We start from the raw sequence: 22,136 nt of genomic DNA, 5'->3' as shown, positions 1-22,136 counted from the left end.
GCACCCCCTGGAGAGCCTGGGGGATTGAAAGCAGCCAACTCGATTGATTGGTTTACATGATGGGGAGACAATCGTTTGGGTAGGAAGGATGGGTTCGGCCAGAGCACCACTCCTGACCCATCTGCGTGCCAGCGCAAACACGCCTGGCTTACTGACAAGGCATGGAGTTCACCGACCCGTTTTGCAGTTGCAATGGCAAGGAGAAATGCCGTCTTCATGGACAGCCGCGTCAGGTCTGCCTGACTTAGTGGCTCAAATGGGGGTAGACATAAGGACCTCAGAGCTACTTTCAGGTCCCATGATGGTGCCCTCAGGGATCGCGGCGGTTGAAGCCTCTGGGCTCCCTTCAGAAACTGCCTGATTAGGTAGTGGGACCCTACCATCTGGTTATCCACCCTTGCGTGTGTGGCTGAGATCGCGGCCATATAAACACGCAGGGTAGACGCAGCTCTTCTGTTGTCCAACACAGACTGCAGGAAGTGTAGTATCACTACCACTGAGCAGGTCTCCGGGACTTCGCCCCGCGCCACGCACCACTGTGAAAACAACTTCCACCTGTTTGCATAGAGCAACCTAGTGGAGGGTGCCCTTGAACTAAAAATAGTACGGACCACTGACTGGTCGCAAGACCTCAGCAGTGGGTCCTGGCTCTCAGGGGCCACACGCACAGCCGCAGGCGGCCAGGATTCGTGTGCCATATGCGTCCGCCTACCTGAGACAGAAGGTCCCGTCTCTCTGGGAGGCACCAAGGCTCTCCGTTGAGGAGTTTCAGTAATGGTGGGAACCATGGCCTTCCTGGCCAATGTGGAGCCACCAGAAGTAGGCTGTGACAGCCACGCTGGACCCTGTCCAGCGTTGCCAGTAAAAGGGGAATTGGGGGAAATGCATAAAGCAGGCTGTCTGGCCAAGCATGAGCCAGAGCGTCCTGCCCTAGGGGACTGGTCCTCTCCGTCAAGGAGAACCAAAGGGGACAGTGGGTGGTCTCTTCGGAAGCAAAGAGATCCGCCACTGCCCTGCCATACCTGTCCCAAATCATCCCCACCACCTCCGGATGGAGTCTCCACTCTCCGGGGGGTGGCCCTTGGCGAGAGAGAAGGTCTGCCGCTGTGTTCCGGACACCTGGAACATGGACAGCCCTCAGGCTTAGAAAATGGGGGAACGCCCACCGAAGGAGCCCTTGCGTGACCCGCAGGCTCTGCCTCGATCTGGTGCCCCCCTGATGGTTGACGTGGTAAACTGTGGAGGTGTTGTCTGTCCGGACAAGAACATGTCGGTCCCTCAGAACTGGAAGGAAGTGCCTGAGAGCTAAGAACACCGCAAGGAGTTCCAGCACATTTATATGCTCCAGTCTCTGCTGGGCATCCCACTGGCCTCTGACAGTCCTGCACTGCCATACTGCACCCCAGCCGGAAAGGGAGGCGTCCGTCTCCACAACCTCCCGCCGGGAAGCTATCCTCCCTAAGGGCGACCCCGCAATCAGGTATGCCCTCTCTCTCCAGGGTCTGAGGGCCCGAAGGCACCGCCCAGACACCCTGACCATCTTGTGTCTCTGCCACTTGGGGTCCAAGTGGAGACCATTCACCCAGATCTGAAGGGGACGCAATTCCAGAAGGCCTAGTGGGACCACCATGGATGCTGAGGTCAGCAGACCTATCAGTCGAAGGAAGAGGCTGTATTCCAGCAACTTCCCCCGCCTGAAGCGCTGTAGCAGCTGCAGAATGGTAGCTACGCGCTTTGGAGAGAGGCAGGCTCGCATGGCCACCGAGTCGAGCACCAGCCCCAGATAGCTCACAACCCGACAAGGTGTAAGGTTGCTCTTGGTAAAATTGACCATAAGGCCAAGCCGGTCCACATGGCTGAGGAGAGTGGCTGTGTCCCTGACCGCCTGCTCCCGAGTTGGGGAAATGACCAACCAGTCGTCCAGGTATGGCAGTATCGCCATACCTGTGGCCTGTAATGGTGACAGGGCTGCTGCTACACACCGTGTAAATATACGCGGGGCCAGAGACAGCCCGAACGGAAGAACCCTGAACTGGTAAACCTTGCCCAGAAAAGCAAAGCGGAGGAACCGCCTGTGACGTTGGGCAATAGGGACGTGAAAGTAAGCGTCTTTCAGGTCTATTGATACGAACCAGTCCCCCTGAGCGATAGCCTGGAGGACGTCCGCAACACGCAGCATGTGGAAGGGAAGAACCTTGAGGAACTGATTCAGCCCTCTCAAGTCCAGAATGGGGCGAAACCCGCCATCCTTCTTCGGTACCAGAAAGTAGGTTGAGTAGAACCCATCGAGCTGTTCTTGTGGTTCTACTACTTCGATGGCACCCTTCCCAAGGAGGGTGGCTACTTCCTGTCTCAGGACCAGGGATCTGTCGGGATTGGTGACCACGGTAACCTTGATCCCGCTGAAAGTTGGGGGCCGGCGTCGGAATTGTAGTGTGTACCCGTTGGATAGCGTGGACACTATCCAAGGGTCTGTGGTCTGCTCTTGCCAGTAGCTCAAGTGCTGCTGAGAAAAGCGTCCGACGACCGGCCCTTGGACTTCAGTACCTACCCCCCCTGCCCCTAGGGGCCCTGGGGGGGCGGCGACTGGGCGCCGAACCTCTTGGCGCCTGAAATGCCACCCGTGGCGCAGAGCTACGGCGCTGGTCAGCCCGTGCTGAGAAGTGCTGGCCCCTCGATTGTCCACCTGAACGTGGTTGAGAGCTATTGGCACGGGGTACCGCAGAGGCCCCCGGCCTAGAATGGAGCAGAGGTGCACGCCGTAAGCTAGCAAACTGCTGGCTAGCCTGGCCTACCTGTACACTTCGCTCCAGGGCCTGAAGAGCAGCTGGCCCAAATGTCTGGCCTGGGACTACTGGAAGAGAACGGAGGGTCCGTCGACACACCTCCGAAAGCGGTGACTGCGCCAGCCAAACCTGGCGGCGCGCCAACGTAACAGTTGACATTAACCTGCCTAGCTCCCTAGTCATGTAAGCAAAAGTTTGCAGTGAAGCATCACTGAGGGTCTGTGCTGAAGGATCAGCACCTGACCCACGTATAGTCTGAGACAGCGCCAGAACGATGTGAGAGAGCGAATTCCCAAGACGTCCCACACGGGCAGCAATGTTATAACTCCTGGTAAGGAGGTCATCTGTAATCCGGCACTGGGGCCGAGGGCAGCGCGCATCGGTTCTCAGAGCCTCGTCCGGGGAGACAACCAGGGACGCTATAGCAGGCTCAATCGGAGCTAACCGGTCCAAGCCATAAGAATCAGCATTGGCCATAGTTGCCAGACCTCTGCTATCACTAGTGTGATGGGAGAGAGCCCTTGAATCTGGCCAGCATCTATGAAGCTCTGCGATGTACGGCTCAGAGGGGGGCAAAGAGAAAACGGAAGGTTGAGCGGCCTGTGGAAAAAAGGCGTTCACATGTGCAGATGAAACAGGAGCTTCATCCAACCCCAGTGTTGCCAGGGCCATTCGCACGGCTGGTCTAACAGTGTCGCAGCCGGACACTGACCCTCTAGCCGAGCCGCCCAGAGACCCTTGAGAGAACGCCTGAGAGGCAAGGGACGCTTGCTCTTCCTCCTCTGCAAAAAGGCTACAGGACGCAGCTGTAGACAGCATGTCATCCTCTGTATAAGTGGGTTGCGCAGCCGCAGGGGCCGCGGCTGGTACACCCTGAGCTGGTTGGAGGTTCTGTAGGAGGGTTTTAATCTGAGCAACCTCATCCGAGAGCTTATTCACTTGGTTTGCCAAGTTTTCGACCTTACGGGACTTCCCGGGGGGTCCCCCAGCTGCCGAGGCACGGCGCCTGGTGCCACTAGGACCAAGACCCGAAGGGGGCAACCCTGGTCTGCCCTCCACCTCAGCCAACCTAGCTAGCCTCAGTGCATGAGGCATGAAACTACAGTTCATGCACGGGTTATCCGACACTGCTTCCCTGAGGTGTTCAACCCCGAGACACGCAGGGCACTGGTCATGGCCATCCTCCGCCTGCAGGGAGGCCATGCAGGTGACACAACTATGGGCGCTTAGCATGTCGGCAAATTGCAAGCAAATTAATCAGTAGGCTAGGCAATCGAGCTTTAGGCGAGAGCACCCGAGCAACGACGCGACACCCCGACAATAACAGTGACGGCAAGCTACAGGCGAGAGCACCCGAGCGACGCGACACCCCGACAATAACAGTGACGGCAAGCCTTGGAAACCCAAGCAGCCCACTGGAGAGCAAATTAATACAGGCTAGGCAATCGAGTTCTAGGCGAGAGCACCCAAGCAACGACGCGACAGCCCGACAATAACAGTGACGGCGAGCTACAGGCGAGAGCACCCGAGCGACGCGACCCTCCGACAATAACAGTGACGGCGAGCTACAGGCGAGAGCACCCGAGCGACGCGACCCTCCGACAATAACAGTGACGGCGAGCTACAGGCGAGAGCACCCGAGCGACGCGACACTTGACTCCGACAATAACAGTGACGGCGAGCCTTGGAAACCCAAGCAGCCCACTGGAGAGCAAATTAACACAGGCTAGGCAATCGAGCTTTAGGCGAGAGCACCCGAGCAACGACGCGACACCCCGGCAACAACACAGTGACGGCGAGCCTTGGTAATCCAAGCAGCGCACCGGAGAGCAATCAGCGCAGGCTAGGCAATCAAGCTACAGGCGAGAGCACCCGAGCAATAATGCGCCCGACGATAGAGTGACGGCGCCAGGAAAATACAGTGACGGCTTTTTGAAAACCAAGCCACTCACTGGCGATTAATTAAAGAGCGCAACTGGCTAAATAAATACAGTGACGGCGGCTTGGACCCCAAGCCGCGCACTGGCGCATACAAATGAGCAACCGGGCTTAGGCGAACGCACCCGAGAAACGGTGCGAGACCGAAAGAATAACACGGCGACTGAAAACTAGCCGCCAATTAATGCTCTAAGCAAATTAAAGCAAAGGGTAGAAAGGTGAAATCGGCTGCCGCGCTAGCCGACGGATAGTCGACTACGCGTAGCCTACACACTTTACTCACCCCTGCCGATATCAAACTAATTGCGAGTCGCAGCCCTTGGTGGACGAAGTTAAATCGAGGCACCAACCCTTGGGTTACAAGGCTACTTGCGACAAGCTAATATGGTATCTCTTACAACAAACAATGTTTGTGTGTCCTGCTAGTACGCTACCGCGAGAAAATAGAAGGAACAGAACCTCGGGTGACTCCGGAATATATAGACTTTCTCGGGTCACCCAGGTGTCACAGGTGACTTTTTTGGTATAATTACTCGACCTGCGCATGCGCGAGATGGAACATCCAGTGCTAAAGCACCGCCTCTGGCGGTCAGTAGGAATGAAATAGAAAGCATGCTTCCACACTCATTCAGGGCTCTCCTGGTTCGCGTGTGCGGAGAGACCAGTCTCATGGGTGATGGGATTCCACCCGGAGGAAAAAGACTGTTGATTCCTCCAAAGCTGAGTTTTATGTTTGGTTTGATAGATTTATAATTTACTATTGAATAAAAGTGCAATTTTGGCTCTAAGTAATCTCCAGTTCGTGTGCTTATTGGAAGGAGGCGGCTTACACACCAAGCCGGGTTGCCACCACACACACACACACACACACACACACGCACACACGCACGCACGCACGCACGCACGCATTGCATGCCGACACACACAGCATCGCTAACAGTCGAAGCAGCTTCTCCTCACCTTGGAGGTAAATTGGAATAAACGACCATGGAATGGTGTTTGGATGTAAGGCACTGTGTGTGATGAGATGAGATTCTGTGTGTGTGTGTGTTTGTGTACGTGTTTGTGCCTGTGTGCGTGTGTGTGTTTAGCATTGTGTGAATGCATGTTTCACTCTGAAATACAAAATGTACATGCAAGCATATTATGCAAACGTATGAATAAGTGTGTGCGTGAATGTGTGCATGTGCGTGTATACCAGGTGTCCAACCTGTTCGCCCGCGACGAGATCGACGAGATCCTGAGCGATCTCATTCCCGCCATGAAGCGGGAGTTTCCACGGAGACCGCCCACCAATGAGAACCTGTACGAGTACTTCATGTCCCGGGTCCGGCAGAACCTCCACGTGGTCCTGTGCTTCTCCCCCGTCGGGGAAAAGTTCCGGAACCGCGCCCTGAAGTTCCCGGCGCTGATATCGGGCTGCACCATGGACTGGTTCAGCCGCTGGCCCAAAGACGCCCTCGTGGCCGGTACTATAACAACGCCATTTTGTTCATAAGTTAGCTTCCCTGTTAAGGCCCCTGTTTTCTTTTCTTTCCCAAATATTTTTTATATTTTAATATTTTCCTATAACGTTAAAATAGGAACCTGCTCAACCAAGGTTGAGCAGATATATATCACATTGCTTTGGGTTTTACAAGCGTATATCGTAAAGTATGTGTTGATCAAATAATGAGCAAAAAAAAATAGTGGCAGTTCAAATTCGAGAGCAATGACAAAAGCAGGCCTCCCCTCCCGTCCTTCACACCCTCTGATATCAAAAATAGATGTTGGGCACGTTGTCTACAATTAGAGAGGATATTTTGGGAGTAGCTGTTAACATGAAGTCAGGTGGAGCCCTGTTTTATTTTAATGATGAAAAATGTCTTCAATATGTGTTATGTGTGAAATAGTAATTACGAAAAAGAGGCAGACATATTCATAAATCTTCAAGTTTAACCCACAACCAATTTCACCAACAACGATTGTTGTTTTGATTAAAATATGTTTTCTCTTGATGACTGTTCCACATGTTGCTTATTTATTTGAGAATATAGAACTGGTTGTAATATATGTTAAATATCTCAATAAGGTATAATTTCCTTTGCTGTCGCACAATTACCCATGTTAAGATAGCCCCCAGATGCAATCAGGTTTAAATTATGATGCCTTCGAGTGCGTAATGGATTGGAAAGGTAAGTGGTGGCTCTGGGAATTGGTGAATTAATTTCTGTTTTAAAATTGCCAATCTATTCTGTATGTCATGTTTTTTTTGCATCCTCTGTCTCCAAACACTTACATTTAACAGAGATAATCTCTCTCTTCCCCCCCTCTCTCTCTCTCTCTCGCTCTCGCTCTCGCTCTCTCCTGTAGTGTCGGAGCACTTCCTGTCTGTGTTTGACATCGAGTGCTCGCTGCAGGTGAAGGCTGAGGTGGTGCAGTGCATGGGCTCCTTCCAGGACGGGGTGGCCGAGAAGTGTGTCGACTACTTCCAGAGGTACGTGGAAGCTAGCGACCTAGCCTGGGAAGCTAATGACCAAGCCTGGGAAGCTAACGACCTAGCCTGGGAAGCTGACGACCTAGCCTGGGAAGGATCATCACTCACTGGTCAAATAAACGGGCCTACCTTCTTACATAGGAAGGCCTCGATTTGTGTATTATATTTGTTTTAATAATCACATAATTAATAATAATTATATATTTTATTCTAATTAGTAATTATGTATATAGTACAAATAATAGTAATATTAATAATACAAATATTATTATTATTATTATTATTGCGTGTTATATTATTAGGTGCCTTGTTGGCCAAAATTAAATATACATAGATAAATATATAAGGAGAAAAACATGATAAACATTGCTGTTCAGCATATGGTGTTCTGCTTCAATCCATTTTGTTGCTGTTGTGTCTCCCATGGCGATTTAGGTACAGACGACCGACCCACGTCACACCCAAGTCCTACCTGTCCTTCATCCAGGGCTACAAGAAGATCTACAGGGAGAAGAGCTCCGAGGTGCAGACCCTGGCCCAAAGGTGAGTGGTACTACAGACATATCTGTACACACACACACACACACAGACACACACAGACACACACAAACACACACACACACACACAGATACATATCCACACACATCCACAAAAACGAGTATCAATCACACACACTCACATACACACACACACACACACACACACACACACACACACACACACACACACACACACACACACACACACACACACACACACACACACACACACACACACCACACAGATACACACAAACATACACACACTCATATCCATACATAAATACATACATACACGCATGCACACACACACACCAGACACAAATGCAGATACACACAAACATACACACACATTCATATACATACATAAATACATACATACGCGCATGCACACACACGTACACACACACATGCATAAATATACATGCATGCAGACACACACACACACAAGGATCACAAAAACTAGAATAAGACACAAAAACGAGGATATCACACACACACGCATATAAATAGACACACACACACACACACACACACACACACACACACACACACACACACACACACACACACACACACACACACACACACACACACACAAAAACGGTAATCACACACACACACACAAAAACGGTAAACACACACACACACACACACACATAGGCAGCAGGGTTGATAACAGTCTGCTGTCCACTCCAGGATGAACACGGGGCTGCAGAAGCTGAAGGAGGCCTCCGAGTCGGTGGCCGCCCTCAGCCAGGAGCTGGAGGTCAAGGAGAAGGAGCTGCAAGTGGCTAATGACAAGGCCGACATGGTGGGTCACCCAGCGCCCCCGGAGCCCTGGCCGCTGTCGGGACGACTTAGGAGGGACGGGGGGTGTGTGTGTGTTTGTGTGTGTGTGTGTGTGTGTGTGTGGACTATGATTATCTTCCTGTAGGGGTCAGGTCATGCAAAAGGAGTGAGAAAAAATGTGTGTGTGTGTGTGTGTGTGTGTGTGTGTGTGTGTGTGTGTGTGTGCGTGCACATAGTGTGTGGACTATGATTATCTTCCTATAGGGGTCAGGTCATGCAAAAGGAGTGAGAAAAAGTGTGTGTGTGTGTGTATATGTGTGTGTGTGTGTGTGTGTGTGTATGTGTGCGTGCGTGCACTGGGTGTGTACAGTATGATTATCTTCCTATAGGGGTCAGGTCATGCAGAATGAGTGAGAAAAAAATGTGTGTGTGTGAATATGTATGTGTGTGTGTCTTTGTTTACGTGTGTGCGAGAGAGTATTGGACAGGAAGGAGTCAGGCATGTAAGTGAGTGCTTGTGTGTACAAGAAGTCAGGCGAATTTGTTTATTATTTTGTCCTTAGTGTGTAATTGTTCAGAGGTGTACACGTGAGTTCGTAAATCCATAGTAATGCTACACACTGCAGCCATTGTTCAATACCTTGTCCTATTAACTCAAGCATTAACAGGGAATTATCCTTAAATCCATTAGTGTAATTGAATGCGCTGTGTGGAACGACGAATATCAATGCCACATTGAGAGTCACGGTAAATGACTGAAGAAGAGATGTGTTGAATTGGTTCAGTGGACGAGGGGTTGCCAGGGGAACAAGGGGTAACCTAAGGAAAATGATCGCAGGGTAATCACTATGTCCTCTGTCGACCAATGAGGTGCTGATCTGTTTCGACGGGAGCTCTCCAACAGCCGAAGACTCTTCGGTCTTCGGCTAAATGATGCACACTTATTTATTCAATCATTGATTTAACAGGGATAATGGAGCATTAGTTACCGTCCCAGATTGAGCTAGAAAGCCACGAATCTGCTAGAATTAGCCTAGAAAGCTACGTTTAACACGAGGTCCCTAGTCCAGCGTTCCAGCTATAGTTTGTAGAAGAATGGGAACCGGCTCGAAGCTTTTGTCCCATATGTCTACGGCGGTGTAATTAAATGACATTAATAGCATGAAAAGCCATTGACTGCAGGGCCTGTGTGCATACAGCCAACGGCTGTGTAACATATCGTACCACATGGTGGTACGCTAGCATAGCAGAGCATAGCATAACAGATCTTACCCGACATACCACCTAACGAAAACAAACCCCTTATTTGACATTACCTAAGCAATCAATTAATTTGTGACACTTTACAATATGGCTACATTAATTAACCATTGATTTACATGAGTTAATGCAGTAATAAGCATTATTATATAGCATTAGCATAGGGTTAGGGTTAGTTGGTTAGGGTTAACCCTCACCCTAATAATATCAATGAGTACTTTAATTAACATCACCATAAATAACGCTTATGCATAGCAAATGATTACTACTTAAATGTTAATTAACTTAGTGAACGCTCATACCGCAATAACTATTTGAATGAACGATTAGCTCATGTACCTTAATTGTAAAGTATTCCCAACTAACCTTACCAGACGACCGTGCCTAACCCTTCCTCACCCACTTGCTTACTTCATAATTTTTCCTATGTATGATGTCTTTCTGTTCCCTCTCTATGATGTCAGAATTGTATTTTTTTGGTTATCTGTTCTCTTTTCTTCTTTATCCTGTTTTCTTTTGTAGGCTATTGTTGATTTATTGTACGTTTGTCTTGTTAAACGTGGACCCCAGGAAGTGTAGCTGTTGCCTTGCGTAATGGCCAATCGGGATCCTAATAAACTAAACTAAACTAAACCTGCCCCTCCACCCCCCCCAGGTGCTGAAGGAGGTGACGGTGAAGGCGCAGGCGGCCGAGCGCGTGAAGGTGGAGGTGCAGAAGGTGAAGGACAAGGCCCAGGCCATCGTGGACAGCATCTCCGTGGACAAGGCCATCGCCAAGGAGAAGCTGGAGGCCGCCCGGCCCGCCCTGCAGGAGGCGGAGGCAGCGCTGCAGGTGGGCGGAGCTAAGGATAAGGGTTAGGGGCGGGGCCAATCCCAGTTGAGAAGTCCTCGTTTCAATGCTGCGTTCAAGATGACTGGAAAAACGAGCGCCAACGTGTTAAAAATTTAACTGAATGGAATTGTCCGTTCAGTTGTTTCAACCAAATTTATTTATTTATACATTTATTATTCCAAGGTTGGTAATTCTGTTATAATTTCAGAGCGCCGGTTTTCCAACCATTGCAGCGTTTCATCGTTAATGGGAAGTAAATTATAGTATAAATGTTGGTTGACGTTGTTACACATAATTTGATTATGTGTAATTATGCAATATGTGTTTGGATATTTGATATCTCGCCCTGAATACAGTAATATGTGAAATTTAACAGCCATTTTACCGGTTAGCTCTTAGCTAGCCAGTGTGCATATCTTTTTTTTAAGCCACATTATGCCGAACTTCCTTTGTTCAGACATGTTTCCCCCCGCTGTCAACGTAGTGAAGTCTAAACTGAGTTTTCTTCAACGCGGGAGAAACCATAACCTAACCCTGTCAACCTGTAGGCGTCCGTGAGTGAGATTCCCAACCCTGACTCATTCCTTATTAAAAAAAAATTAAAAGGCCATGTCATCAATGAATCGTAAGTAAAGCAGTCAAAAGAGAAACAATCTAACAGAAGGGAGAAAGAAAGTGAGGAAAATGTCGCGAAAAGGAAACATCTCAGAGACATCTCACTCAAAATTATCCAATTTTCCGCCATAACAAAAAACATGTCGTCAATATGTCACATCAAAATGTCTTCAGCGCATAGTGACATTGACAGGTGGTGTGGCTGATTGAGATTAAAACAGGCGTGATAGAGCGGCTGCCAGATAAAGGAACGGCTGGAGTCCTTTAATAACGGCACTGATTAATGTATCGCTTGAGTCATCAAACCACCGGAAACAACAAGACAAGGGTATTTTAGTATCCATCTCCGTCTCGGTTTTACCCTCTCTCTATTTCTCTCTCTCTCTCAGTATCTCTCTCGCTCTCCCGCTCTCTTTCTTGATGCATGTCTGTGTATGTGTGATTTTGAATATAATAATGAGCTTTGTGTGTGTTTGTTCATTTTTATGTATGTGTGGTGTGCGTATGTGCACGCTATTGTGTGTGCGTACGTCCGTGCTTGCGTGCGTGTGTGTGTTAATTCCCAGGCAAGTGTCTCATCACTTCTAATGACATTTTCGGCAGCGTGTTATTAAACAGTTGGAATCAAATACCATTGTCATTTGATCTCCGGAGTCACCCACACAGAAACCCCCCCCCCCCATCCCCTCCTCCCTCCTTCCCGATTAAAACTGAAAGACTGGAGCTGGTTTTGCTTGACTGATTTATCGACGTCGAGAGTATCTCATTGAGTATATCAGGCCGACCGTGGCCGGGTGGCTCGGAGAGCTCAACCTGCTCACTTGGCAGCACCACGTGTGGAGCTCTTTATCCACGAGGGCCCCCCGGTCCTTATTGGACTGGGAGGCTAAGCCCCGAGCCAGGTGCACCGGGCCACGCTAATATGACGGGCAGCCATGGATGGGGGGGGGGGGGGGGGGGGGTGCTTGGAGACCAGGGGAAGCGGAGCGGGGAGATTGGAGATGGAGGAGGAGGTGGGAGGAGGGGGAGGAGGAGGAGGAGGAGGGATGTGGGAGGAGGAGGTGGGAGGTGGGGGGAGGAGGAGGAGGAGGAGGGATGTGGGAGGAGGAGGTGGGAGGTGGGGGGAGGAGAAGGAAGGAGAGCAGGGAGCAGGCAGGAGTAGGTGGGAGGAGGAGGGGGGCAGCAGTGTGGTAATTGCAGCCAGGAGGCGATATGAGATGAAGGTGCTCTGGGATGTGGATGGGGGTTGTTCAGCCATACCTGCCTCGCTGGGGAGTATGCCCTGTCTCCTAAAGTATGGCTTTAATCCATCTCTCCGTTATACTCCGCTGGTTGGCTCTTTTTCTGATCCCATCTCTAAATATCTGCCCCAGACACTTTTTACGCTTTTCATCTCGCTCCAGCTTTTCATTTTTTTTCTCTCTCTCTCTCTCTCTCTCTCTCTCTCTCTCTCTCTCTCTCTCTCTCTCTCTCTCTCTCTCTCTCTCTCTCTCTCTCTCTCTCTCTCTCTCTCTCTCTCTCTCTCTCTCTCTCCAGACTTCCTCCCTCAGTTAGTCATTTTCTCTAATTCTGTTCTGTACTTGTGTGATTATTCTCCATCCATTATCTCAGCCCCCCACTGCATGCCGTCTGCTACTCTATGTGCTTCTGTAAATAGCGGAGGCCCACCAGGAATCACTAATTTATTCTACTTTATCACCCAATTCCCTCTCCCTCAATTTATACTCTGCCACCGTCATTTCAGAGGCCTCTATCTCTCTCTGTCTTTCTGTCTCTCTGTCACTGTCACTGTCTCTGTTACTGTCACTGTCTCTCTCTCTCTCTCTCTCCCTCTCTCTCTCTCTCCTACCCTCACTCTCTCTCTCTCTCTCTCTCTCTCTCTCTCTCTCTCTCTCTCTCTCACACCCTCCCTTTCTCTCCCCAACCACAATCTCTCTCTCTCTCTCTCTCTCTCTCTCTCTCTCTCTCTCTCTCTCTCTCTCTCTCTCTCTCTCTCTCTATCTTACAACGCTCTATTATTCACCCTCTCTCTGCCCAATTTCTGGGCTTGATACTTCATTTTCCTCCACTCTTGCCTTTCCCTCTCCCGTGGGAATGCCCCCTCCACACACTGTGTTAATAATTCCTTAGGGCTGCCGCTGGCCTGACTAATCCCTGTTATGCTATAAATGTGTGTGTGTGGGTATGTCCCACATCGAGTATTTTCCTCTACATGTCTCCAACTTTGACAAGCCGTTCACTATCCTCTCAGGCGCAAAAGCTGGGCATCGACAAGAGCTAAGGCTTTACCTTTGGGTGTCTAGGCTGCTTGACTCCACTGCTGGCATTATACAAAGTGGTGGGCTCAGTGAAGTAACGTTTGGGGCTTATTGTGTGTGGTGGGCATTTCGGTTCCCCCTGCATACGGTTTGAATGAATGCTTAGCCTCACATTATGCCACGGATCCACTTGCTCTCTGACCTGATTCTGTGTCGACGGGACATTGCTTTTGAGTGATAGCTAATCCAAGCTGTATCCTTACTTGAACTCATCTGCCAATGGCGTTTCATTGTAATCCTTTGATATTGTGAGGGTAGCTACATGGTCAAAACGTAAAATAGTCAAATGTAGGCACATGAAAACGTTTTTCCAGTATTCCTGTTCTTTCCTCAGTTTGGGGCCGTTTGCAACGATTTGGGCCAGTTTCTGGCAGCAGGACCGTGCTAAGTGTGGCCATTGAGAAACTATTTTGGGGCCCGAACCCACGAGGGTGTCCCCGCATTAAAGACTAGTGCCAGCTCTATCACGGTCGAGCACATTTAAAAAACTGCAGTTCAAAAACACAGTATAACGGCTTATTTTGGACGTAGCCAAAGCCAAGCTTCGAAGGTGTATTGACAAACCAGACCATCATGTTAAAAAGTCTTACACTTAAAGGCTTTTTTTTTACCAAACGATGGCTTTAAAGAGGTCCACATTGAGAAAGATAGAAAAGAAGAGAGCAAACCCCCCCTTGAAACCCCCCCGCAAAATATAGAAACCTGGTGCTCTCTCTCTGACTACGTTTCTCAACCCATGACAAGTTTTTTATATATTCATAGACCTGTGATTGACCGGCAAGATTGATTCCCCTAACCAATCAGGGATGAGAATGAGATGAGGGATGAGCCAGGAGCTGTCTAAAATGGCTAATACAGAGGCAGGCACAGACAACTCGAAACATATCCTCATAGAGCATTTCCCTCACTAAAAGCTGACGGATGACAATGGCATTCTATGCTAATTAAACTACAGCTCCTTTATGAGCCATGCGTGTGTGGCAATGAGCGGTTTGTGATGTTTTTGTATCGCACAACCGTGACACGCATGTTCCAAAGGGCTCTTTCCTCACCATGGTTATTGATTGCGGAAGTGTACACCTCGTCCCTCACACATGAACCCTGCTGGCTTCCTCACAGTACTGAATAATTGCAGAAGGCCATAGATAAGTGTGGGTGTGTGCTAGTTTCTGTATGTGTGCAAACTTCTGTGTGGCTGGCTGCCAGTAAAAACATAAGAAATGAATGAGGCTACAATGTATTTAGAATAGTATCCAGATGGGCTTTTCCAGTCATTTCAAATACTCTTCACTACATCTCAAAAGGACATCTGAACAACACAATACAGCGTGTTTGGGAGGCATTTGTTTCGACACATTCTGTATTCTTCATACTGCATTCTGTATTCTGTATTTTTCCTCGTTTCCCAACTGAAAATGAACAACCAATGTTGTTGTACATTCTATATTCGGTATTCTGTATTTGTCTTCGATTCCAAACTGAAAAGGAAACAACCAACAATATTATACATGAATGGTACAACATTTTAGCGCTTGAGTCCACTTGATTTGTACACCCCCCCTGAACACTGCTACAGTCCCAAAGGGCTTCGCAGGCCACGTTTTAATCTTTGAAATCCCATTGCTCATCTCGTATCTTCTGCTGCTGTTTCCCCTGGCGCAGACCATCAAGCCGTCGGACATCGCCACGGTGCGCACCCTTGGCCGGCCGCCCCACCTCATCATGCGCATCATGGACTGCGTCCTGCTGCTATTCCAGCGCCGGGTGAACACCGTGCGGATGGACCCAGAGAAGCACTGCCACGTCCCCTCCTGGCAGGAGTCCCTCAAGCTCATGACTGCCGGGAACTTCCTGGGCAGCCTGCAGGTAAGCCCAAGCCAATCGTCCTCGTGTTCCAACTTGGTACACGAGGAACTTGCGTTCAAGGAGTTTTGCTTTGGATTTAATGTACAAGAAATTTTGTCTAAGAAAAAATGTATTAAAGCAAAGGAAATTTGCCTTAAAATAATATATATACAAAATTAGAGTAAATTAGCAATTTGGGTTGCATTTAGGTGTTCCAGGATGGAAGCTGAACGCGCTAGTGAGCTAACCATGTACCCGGATTAAACACCTTCCCGCGGCTGTTGTTCTCTGCATGTTCACGTTTTTCCACTTTTAAGTTGTCTTCGGCGTACATGCAGGTGTCCACTCTCACACCTGAATTCATACGCCCAGACAACCCCATCGTGAGCTGTTTATCACCACCAGATGCCAGCTGTGTGTTAAAAAAAAAATATATATAGTTTTCCGAATTATATATAATGAATAATTGGGGCTGCAGTGCGCTCCCATGGAAGCATAATAAATAAGGTACTGTGACGCTGGGTGCCTCTGGCTGGGTGTGTTATGAGCTAAAAACATGCTTCCGGGCTTTTTGTGCCAAATCATCGTTGAGTTATTTGAAGATAAAAAAGTCTAGAATAAACTAGGCCTCGTGACTCCTCGATGGCCACATGGTACTTCAGCTGTTTGTATCTTTGGTCTCTGCAACAAAGTCACAGACGAAGCTTATCTAACGTGTTATTATGTAAACAGTGCATTCAAATGTAATCTTCAATGTGGTATTCAAAATGCAGTTATTGTTGTCTGTATATTCTGAAAGAATGGTAAGGGAGTTCATCTGAATCAAATTAATTCATTAATAATAAAATGAATTAAAATTACTACAAAGTACTACAAAAGGTATACAAAAACAAGGTTGCTCTCTCTCTCACCCTCTCTCTCTCCCCTCTATAATAACCAATACATAATCCTACTACGCTCATCTGTTTCATCCACGTCCTCTGTCCGTCTGTGTTTTGTTATTAATTACTCAGTCTCTATCTTTCTGACACTTCTTTGTTCACTCTGTTGTTGTTTTTCATCCTCCCTCTCGTGTTCTGTGCTGCGGTGATTGTTTGCTTACTCATACGATTCTAAAAGTTGTCGTTTTTATTATTCATATACAATTTTTTGGTTGGGTTTTCTTTCCAGCTTTTCCACCCTCTTTTCCCCCTTTTGGTTTGTTTGTTTGTTTACTCTAACAATCCAACAAGATCTCGTTTTACACTTAAACGTGTACGAAATCGGGACGCACACCACGTTCCCGACAACGACAGACATTAGCATAATGACGTAGCATCGCCAAACTCTCTGTATTCAAAATCTCGTCACCACACTTCGTCATGCCTTCACTCCGTAATCTCTCCCTGTGGTCCCGCTCCCTCCCCCGCCCGCACCAACCAGCAATTCCCCAAGGACAGCATCCACGAGGAGGTGGTGGAGCTGCTGCAGCCCTACTTCGACATGGCCGACTACAACATCGAAACAGCCAAGCGGGTGTGTGGCAACGTGGCCGGCCTGGCCTCCTGGACCAAGGCCATGGCCTCCTTCTTCTCCATCAACAAGGAAGTCCTGCCGTTGAAGGTATCTCTTGTGTGTGTGTGTGTGTGTGTGTATATGCATGTGTGATTGTGTGTGTGTGTGTGTGTGTGTGTGTGTGTGTGTGTGTGTGTGTGTGTGTGTGTGTGTGTGTGTGTGTGTGTGTGTGTGTGTGTGTGTGTGTGTGTGTGTGTGTGTGTGTGCAAGTGAAGACTCAGGCAGATTGTACAAAGCCCAGATAAAAAAGCCTGCTTGACACATTCAATCATCTTTTTCCCCTCCACAATGATGCACAAAATTGGCGTTCAATATCGTCTGAATGGAACCACCATGTTCAATCAAATGGAGATTATGAAACGCCCAGAATGCATAAGGGGAAAGAAAACCAATTCCTCAAGACAATTATCCTCCATTCAGAGCAGGGATGAGAATGTGTCAGTTTGGGATACCGATCTAACCGGTTTCATCCACATAGTTGCATTCAATTGACAGGCCCTCGCTTCCCTTCACGTTGATTGCATTCAGAACACCCCATGTGTTATCCGTGTTGGTTGGGTTGCTATTCGCACAGGGAAGCTACGCCCACTCCCAAAGCATCAGAACTACTGCAGATACTCCCTCTGCTCTGCCTGCTCTACTGTATCCTCCTCATCCCCCCTTCCCTCTCTCGTCCTCTCCTTACCCTTGCTTGTTTTTTGTGTCTTCAAATGTGGCCCCCGACCCGATCGGTTGGCCAGGGCTTGCTTTGTAAGAGATTCTGGTGAATTCTCCTCGCTCTGCGCTCACCTTCACCTCTCTCTTCCCAATTAAGCGGCACAGCTGGCCAATCCGTTTACTTGTTGGCGGTCGCACCTTAAGCCCGACACGTTTCTTAGACTCAGACAGGCTTTGTTATCGCCCACACACACACACACACACACACACACACACACACACACACACACACACACACACACACACACACACACACACACACACACACGCACAGGCACACACACTCTCACACACACACACAGATACACATACATAAGTACAAACATCCTGAACACACACACACACACACGTACAAACACGCACACACACAAGCACAGACACACAGATCTCCTCTTTAAAGCTCTGTTGCTCGATTGCCTTTTGAAATGCCTTCTCCCTGACCTGGTCATAAGCACTTCATCCGACCACCAATTACCCTCAATCTCACGCTCTCTCTCTCTCTCTCTCTCTCTTTCTCACTCTCTCTTTCTCCCTCTCTCTCTCTGTCTCTCTCTCTCTCTCTCTAGCTCTCTCGCTCTTTCTCACTTTCTCACTCACTCACTCACTCATTCTCTCAATTTCAAATAGGGATGGGTGATTTCCCGATAGAAAGGTGGTATATGATATATCATGGTTGATATGGTTGCATAAAATGATGAGTGTCCATATTAATACCGTCGAAAAATATGTTTCTGGTTATAAGCATTTCTTCTTCTTTTCTTCCTGCAAATATTTCTAACTGCCGCTGATCTGGGGTCGGGCTTACTGTCCACTGATTGTCACGTGACACTAGAGAATTGTATCTGAATTCAGCCAATCAGTGGGATGTGCTTGAGCACAGGGCACAAGCCAATGATAGTGAAGGCGCCAAAATGGCAGCTAGCGCTATCACTGCGAGTTGCCAACTGTAAACGACTCATGTCTGATTGCAGACATTCAGAGTAGGATCAGATACATTTTGGAAAACACGCTCATTCCCCATCAATCGTTTCCTAAATGATGATGCATTATGTGCCTTATAGTTTCTGAATTCAACACGATGCAGAGGCTTAAAATACAGGAATTAAATCTAGTATTAACTAAATGGAAACTAAAGATTACATGGGAATTAAGGCTTTACGAGGGACTCCTACTCTCGTCTATTCTACTATTCTTCTCTCTCTCCCCCCTCCCCTCCCTCTCTCTCCTCTCATTTTCCTCTGGGTTCTCATCAGCGAGACGCTCCATGTTCCAGACCCCCTTCCTCCTCTCCCCAGCCCAAGTGCCTCTCAGAGACCCGTGAACGTAATGAGTGTGAATGAGACCATGGGTCCCACTCACCCCGGGTGCTTTGGCGGGTAGTCCCATGGAGATCCGCCCAGAGTCGCCCCGTATCAGTTTCACACTCATTCCGTAATGAGTGTGAGTGAGACCACGGGTCTACCGTTGTGCTGTCGGCGGGTAGACCCTTGGCGGTCCTCCCAGAGTAGCCCAGTGACAGCAGACCGGACCCAGGGCCTCACCCGGCGCTACCTCTCCCCCCTCCAGGCTAACCTGGCGGTGCAGGAGGGCCGGCTGGCGCTGGCCAACGTGGACCTGCAGGCGGCCCAGGCGGAGCTGGACGCCAAGCAGGCGGAGCTGGACGTGGTGCAGGCGGAGTACGAGCAGGCCATGAGGGAGAAGCAGGTGAGAGGGAGGGAGGGAGGGAGGGAGGGAGGGAGGGAGGGAGAGATAGATAGAGAAGCCTGTCACTCGAGCACTCTTCAGGGAGATTGAAAACCAGGCCATGATGGAGAGAGAGAGAGAGAGAGAAAGAAACAGAGGGAGGGGAGAGAGAGAGAGCTAGAGAGAGAGCTAGAGGGAGAGTCAGAGAGAGAGAGAGAGCTAGAGAGAGAGAGAGAGAGAGAGAGAGAGAGAGAGAGTCAGAGAGAGAGAGTCAGAGAGAGAGAGCGAGAGCTTGAGGGAGAGAGAAAGAGAGAGCTTGAGGGAGAGAGAAAAAGAGAGCTTGATGGAGAGAGAGAGAGAGAGAGAGTCAGAGAGAGAGTCAGAGAAAGAGAGAGCTTGAGGGAGAGAGACAGGAAGCCCGTCCGGGGGGCGAGCGTGTACTAAAAGAGATTTTCGGATACGATTTTTTCCTCCCCGATATCGATTCTGATTGCCGAACTTAAGTATCGGCAGATCATTAATACATTTATGATCTATAATTATAATAATACATTTGTATTCTTGTTGTTAAGCGTCCATGAATCCAGGTTTTTCCGACTTTGTAGTTAAGCAAATTGTAAACCAAACCGGGCCCTTGGCGATGTGTCACGTTTCAGTTAACCTGTATGGATTTAACGTTAAACACGCTGTTTAGACGTGTTTTACAATAGCTCCATGGCAGATATCATAGGTCAACAACGGTGTGAAACTGTGTGAAACTGTGCATATGGACTGTGTAAGACACAAATTGAAGCTGACATTATGTGTAAATAAGTGGAAACTATCCAGGAGGTAAAAGAAAATTCTGCTTTAATCAAGATTTGGACCGTGCATTTGACTATCATTTTTCATTATCATGTAATGATTTCCAGGTTTTTCTTTCAATTTCCAGGCCCTTTTTTAGTAATGTTATTTTTAATGTGACCATAAGGGGGTCAGACACTTACATCTATCGATTATTGATAACGTTTTTCCACTAAATTCTCTATTTTGGCATTGATAAGTAGATAGAAGAAGACCTTCAGTTTGCGAGTACATAATGTTGATGTTTTCTGACTGTGGATAGATACTGTGTAGGAAGGGTTGTCTGGAATGATTAACGCTTGACAATACAGGTACGTTCATTAACCAGTAATAAACATGAGATAAAACATTAATAAGCATTATTTTATAGCATGGTCTCAGTGATTCAGGTTCAGATTGGCGTAATAAGAGGTTGGGGGGTTAGGGTTAGATACATGTATACCTTAGTTTACATGAGGACCATTAAATAATTACTATACCATTAGTTAACTCCAAATTAACTGTAAGTCAATGCTCATTACTGCATTAACTAATGGTAATTAATGGTGAATTATAGTACCCTTATTGTAAATTAAGCATTACAATTATACGCATTTTCTCAACCATTCTGTGTCATTAAACCAGTATGCAATCCCCGTTATGGTTCAGTCACAATGGCTTTAGGTTCTTCCCTTAACTAAAGAACCTGTTTGACTCTAGTCTCCATCGAGGAGGGAATCTGCCTGCCGCAATGCATCACTTTGTACGTTTTCTGCTCGGCTAACGAGACAGCAAGTTAAATGGCCTGTAGATGTTCCTTGCCGAGCACAACCATCAGAATGACTTAGGCTTCCCTCTCCGTGGCTAAACGCTCAATATCGCCTTATTATCGTCTTCCCAAAGCCGCCAAAACCAATAACAGCCATCAGTGGTTTTTCGCAGGCTACATTCTGCAATTCAGCTCCACCGCCCCCAAAAAGTGTACAGGCCTCCGGAACCCCGTCGTGAGCCTGATTAGCTTTAAAGCAATCTGATCGTCCCTTAAAGAAAAGAAAACAAGTTTAATTAACTTAGGAAAAGATAGGCCTGAGATTGGACGCAATTGGAGAAGGCTGTGAAAAGATCAAGGCGACGGAGTGATCAAACAAAAGCAGACGTGTGTGTCATCATCATCCTCATATTTTCCCACTAGACGCATTAGTGGCCTTGGGGCGCTCCTGCTTGAGCCTTTGGTCCAGCAGTCGCAGGAGCTCTGTTCTCTTTATCCTCATCCTCCTAGCCTGCTGAACATCCGTGTCCAGCAGCCTCTCAATCCTAGTCCAAATCGTTCTTCGCGTCCCCAGGTCAAATATGACCTGTTTCTGTAGTTCGCTGTTGTCCAGTCTGCATACATGACCTACATACTTACGATGTTGTAGGTAGCATCGTTAGTTATTGGGAGGGTGTTAGTTATATAGCAGTTATATAGTGCAGCTGTTTGTAAGAGATCTTGAAACTCCTGTCCAGGTCACCTTTGACTTGTAATTTTGGGTCAATATTCTTTGTGTGTGTGTGCGTGTGCGTGTGCGTGTGCGCGTGTGTGTGTGTGTGTGTGTGTGTGTGTGGAGATGTAGAAAAGACAAAAGTAACCTGCTCCACTTGGATGGGGAACCAAGGGTAGACACAGCTCCCTGGCCTGTCTCCTGGATGGTATTCCTTCCACGCAGAGTGACCTGTGATGGTTGGTGATGTCTCTCCGCAGACGCTGTTGGAGGACGCAGACCGGTGCCGGCGGAAGATGCAGACGGCCTCCAGCCTGATCAGCGGCCTGGCCGGGGAGAAGCTGCGCTGGACGGAGCAGAGCAAGGAGTTTGCGGTCCAGAGCAAACGCCTCGTCGGTGGGTTAGCATCGCGGTTCGACCTCGACTCACGTCAGTTTCGGACCTTGTTCGACCGTGTGCGTTTCTTTGTGTAGTTGT

The 22,136-nt window shown here is 48.4% G+C and overlaps 1 protein-coding gene across 1 annotated transcript in view; it reads left to right on the top strand.

Annotated features, from left to right (window-relative positions):
- dnah5 (dynein, axonemal, heavy chain 5) overlaps positions 1 to 22,136 on the top strand; it is a 144,043-nt gene that overhangs the window by 81,350 nt on the left and 40,557 nt on the right. Inside the window, exons 61-69 of the mRNA XM_056601475.1 lie at positions 5,926 to 6,193; positions 7,077 to 7,200; positions 7,636 to 7,743; positions 8,440 to 8,554; positions 10,448 to 10,624; positions 15,220 to 15,423; positions 16,825 to 17,004; positions 19,240 to 19,377; positions 21,920 to 22,055. Coding sequence (XP_056457450.1) covers positions 5,926 to 6,193; positions 7,077 to 7,200; positions 7,636 to 7,743; positions 8,440 to 8,554; positions 10,448 to 10,624; positions 15,220 to 15,423; positions 16,825 to 17,004; positions 19,240 to 19,377; positions 21,920 to 22,055 — 1,450 coding nt within the window. The remainder of the gene's footprint in view (positions 1 to 5,925; positions 6,194 to 7,076; positions 7,201 to 7,635; positions 7,744 to 8,439; positions 8,555 to 10,447; positions 10,625 to 15,219; positions 15,424 to 16,824; positions 17,005 to 19,239; positions 19,378 to 21,919; positions 22,056 to 22,136) is intronic.

Source organism: Gadus chalcogrammus, chromosome 11, assembly GCF_026213295.1.
Source record: "Gadus chalcogrammus isolate NIFS_2021 chromosome 11, NIFS_Gcha_1.0, whole genome shotgun sequence".
Lineage (NCBI taxonomy): Eukaryota > Metazoa > Chordata > Actinopteri > Gadiformes > Gadidae > Gadus > Gadus chalcogrammus.
This window is presented reverse-complemented; position numbering and strand designations above follow the sequence as displayed.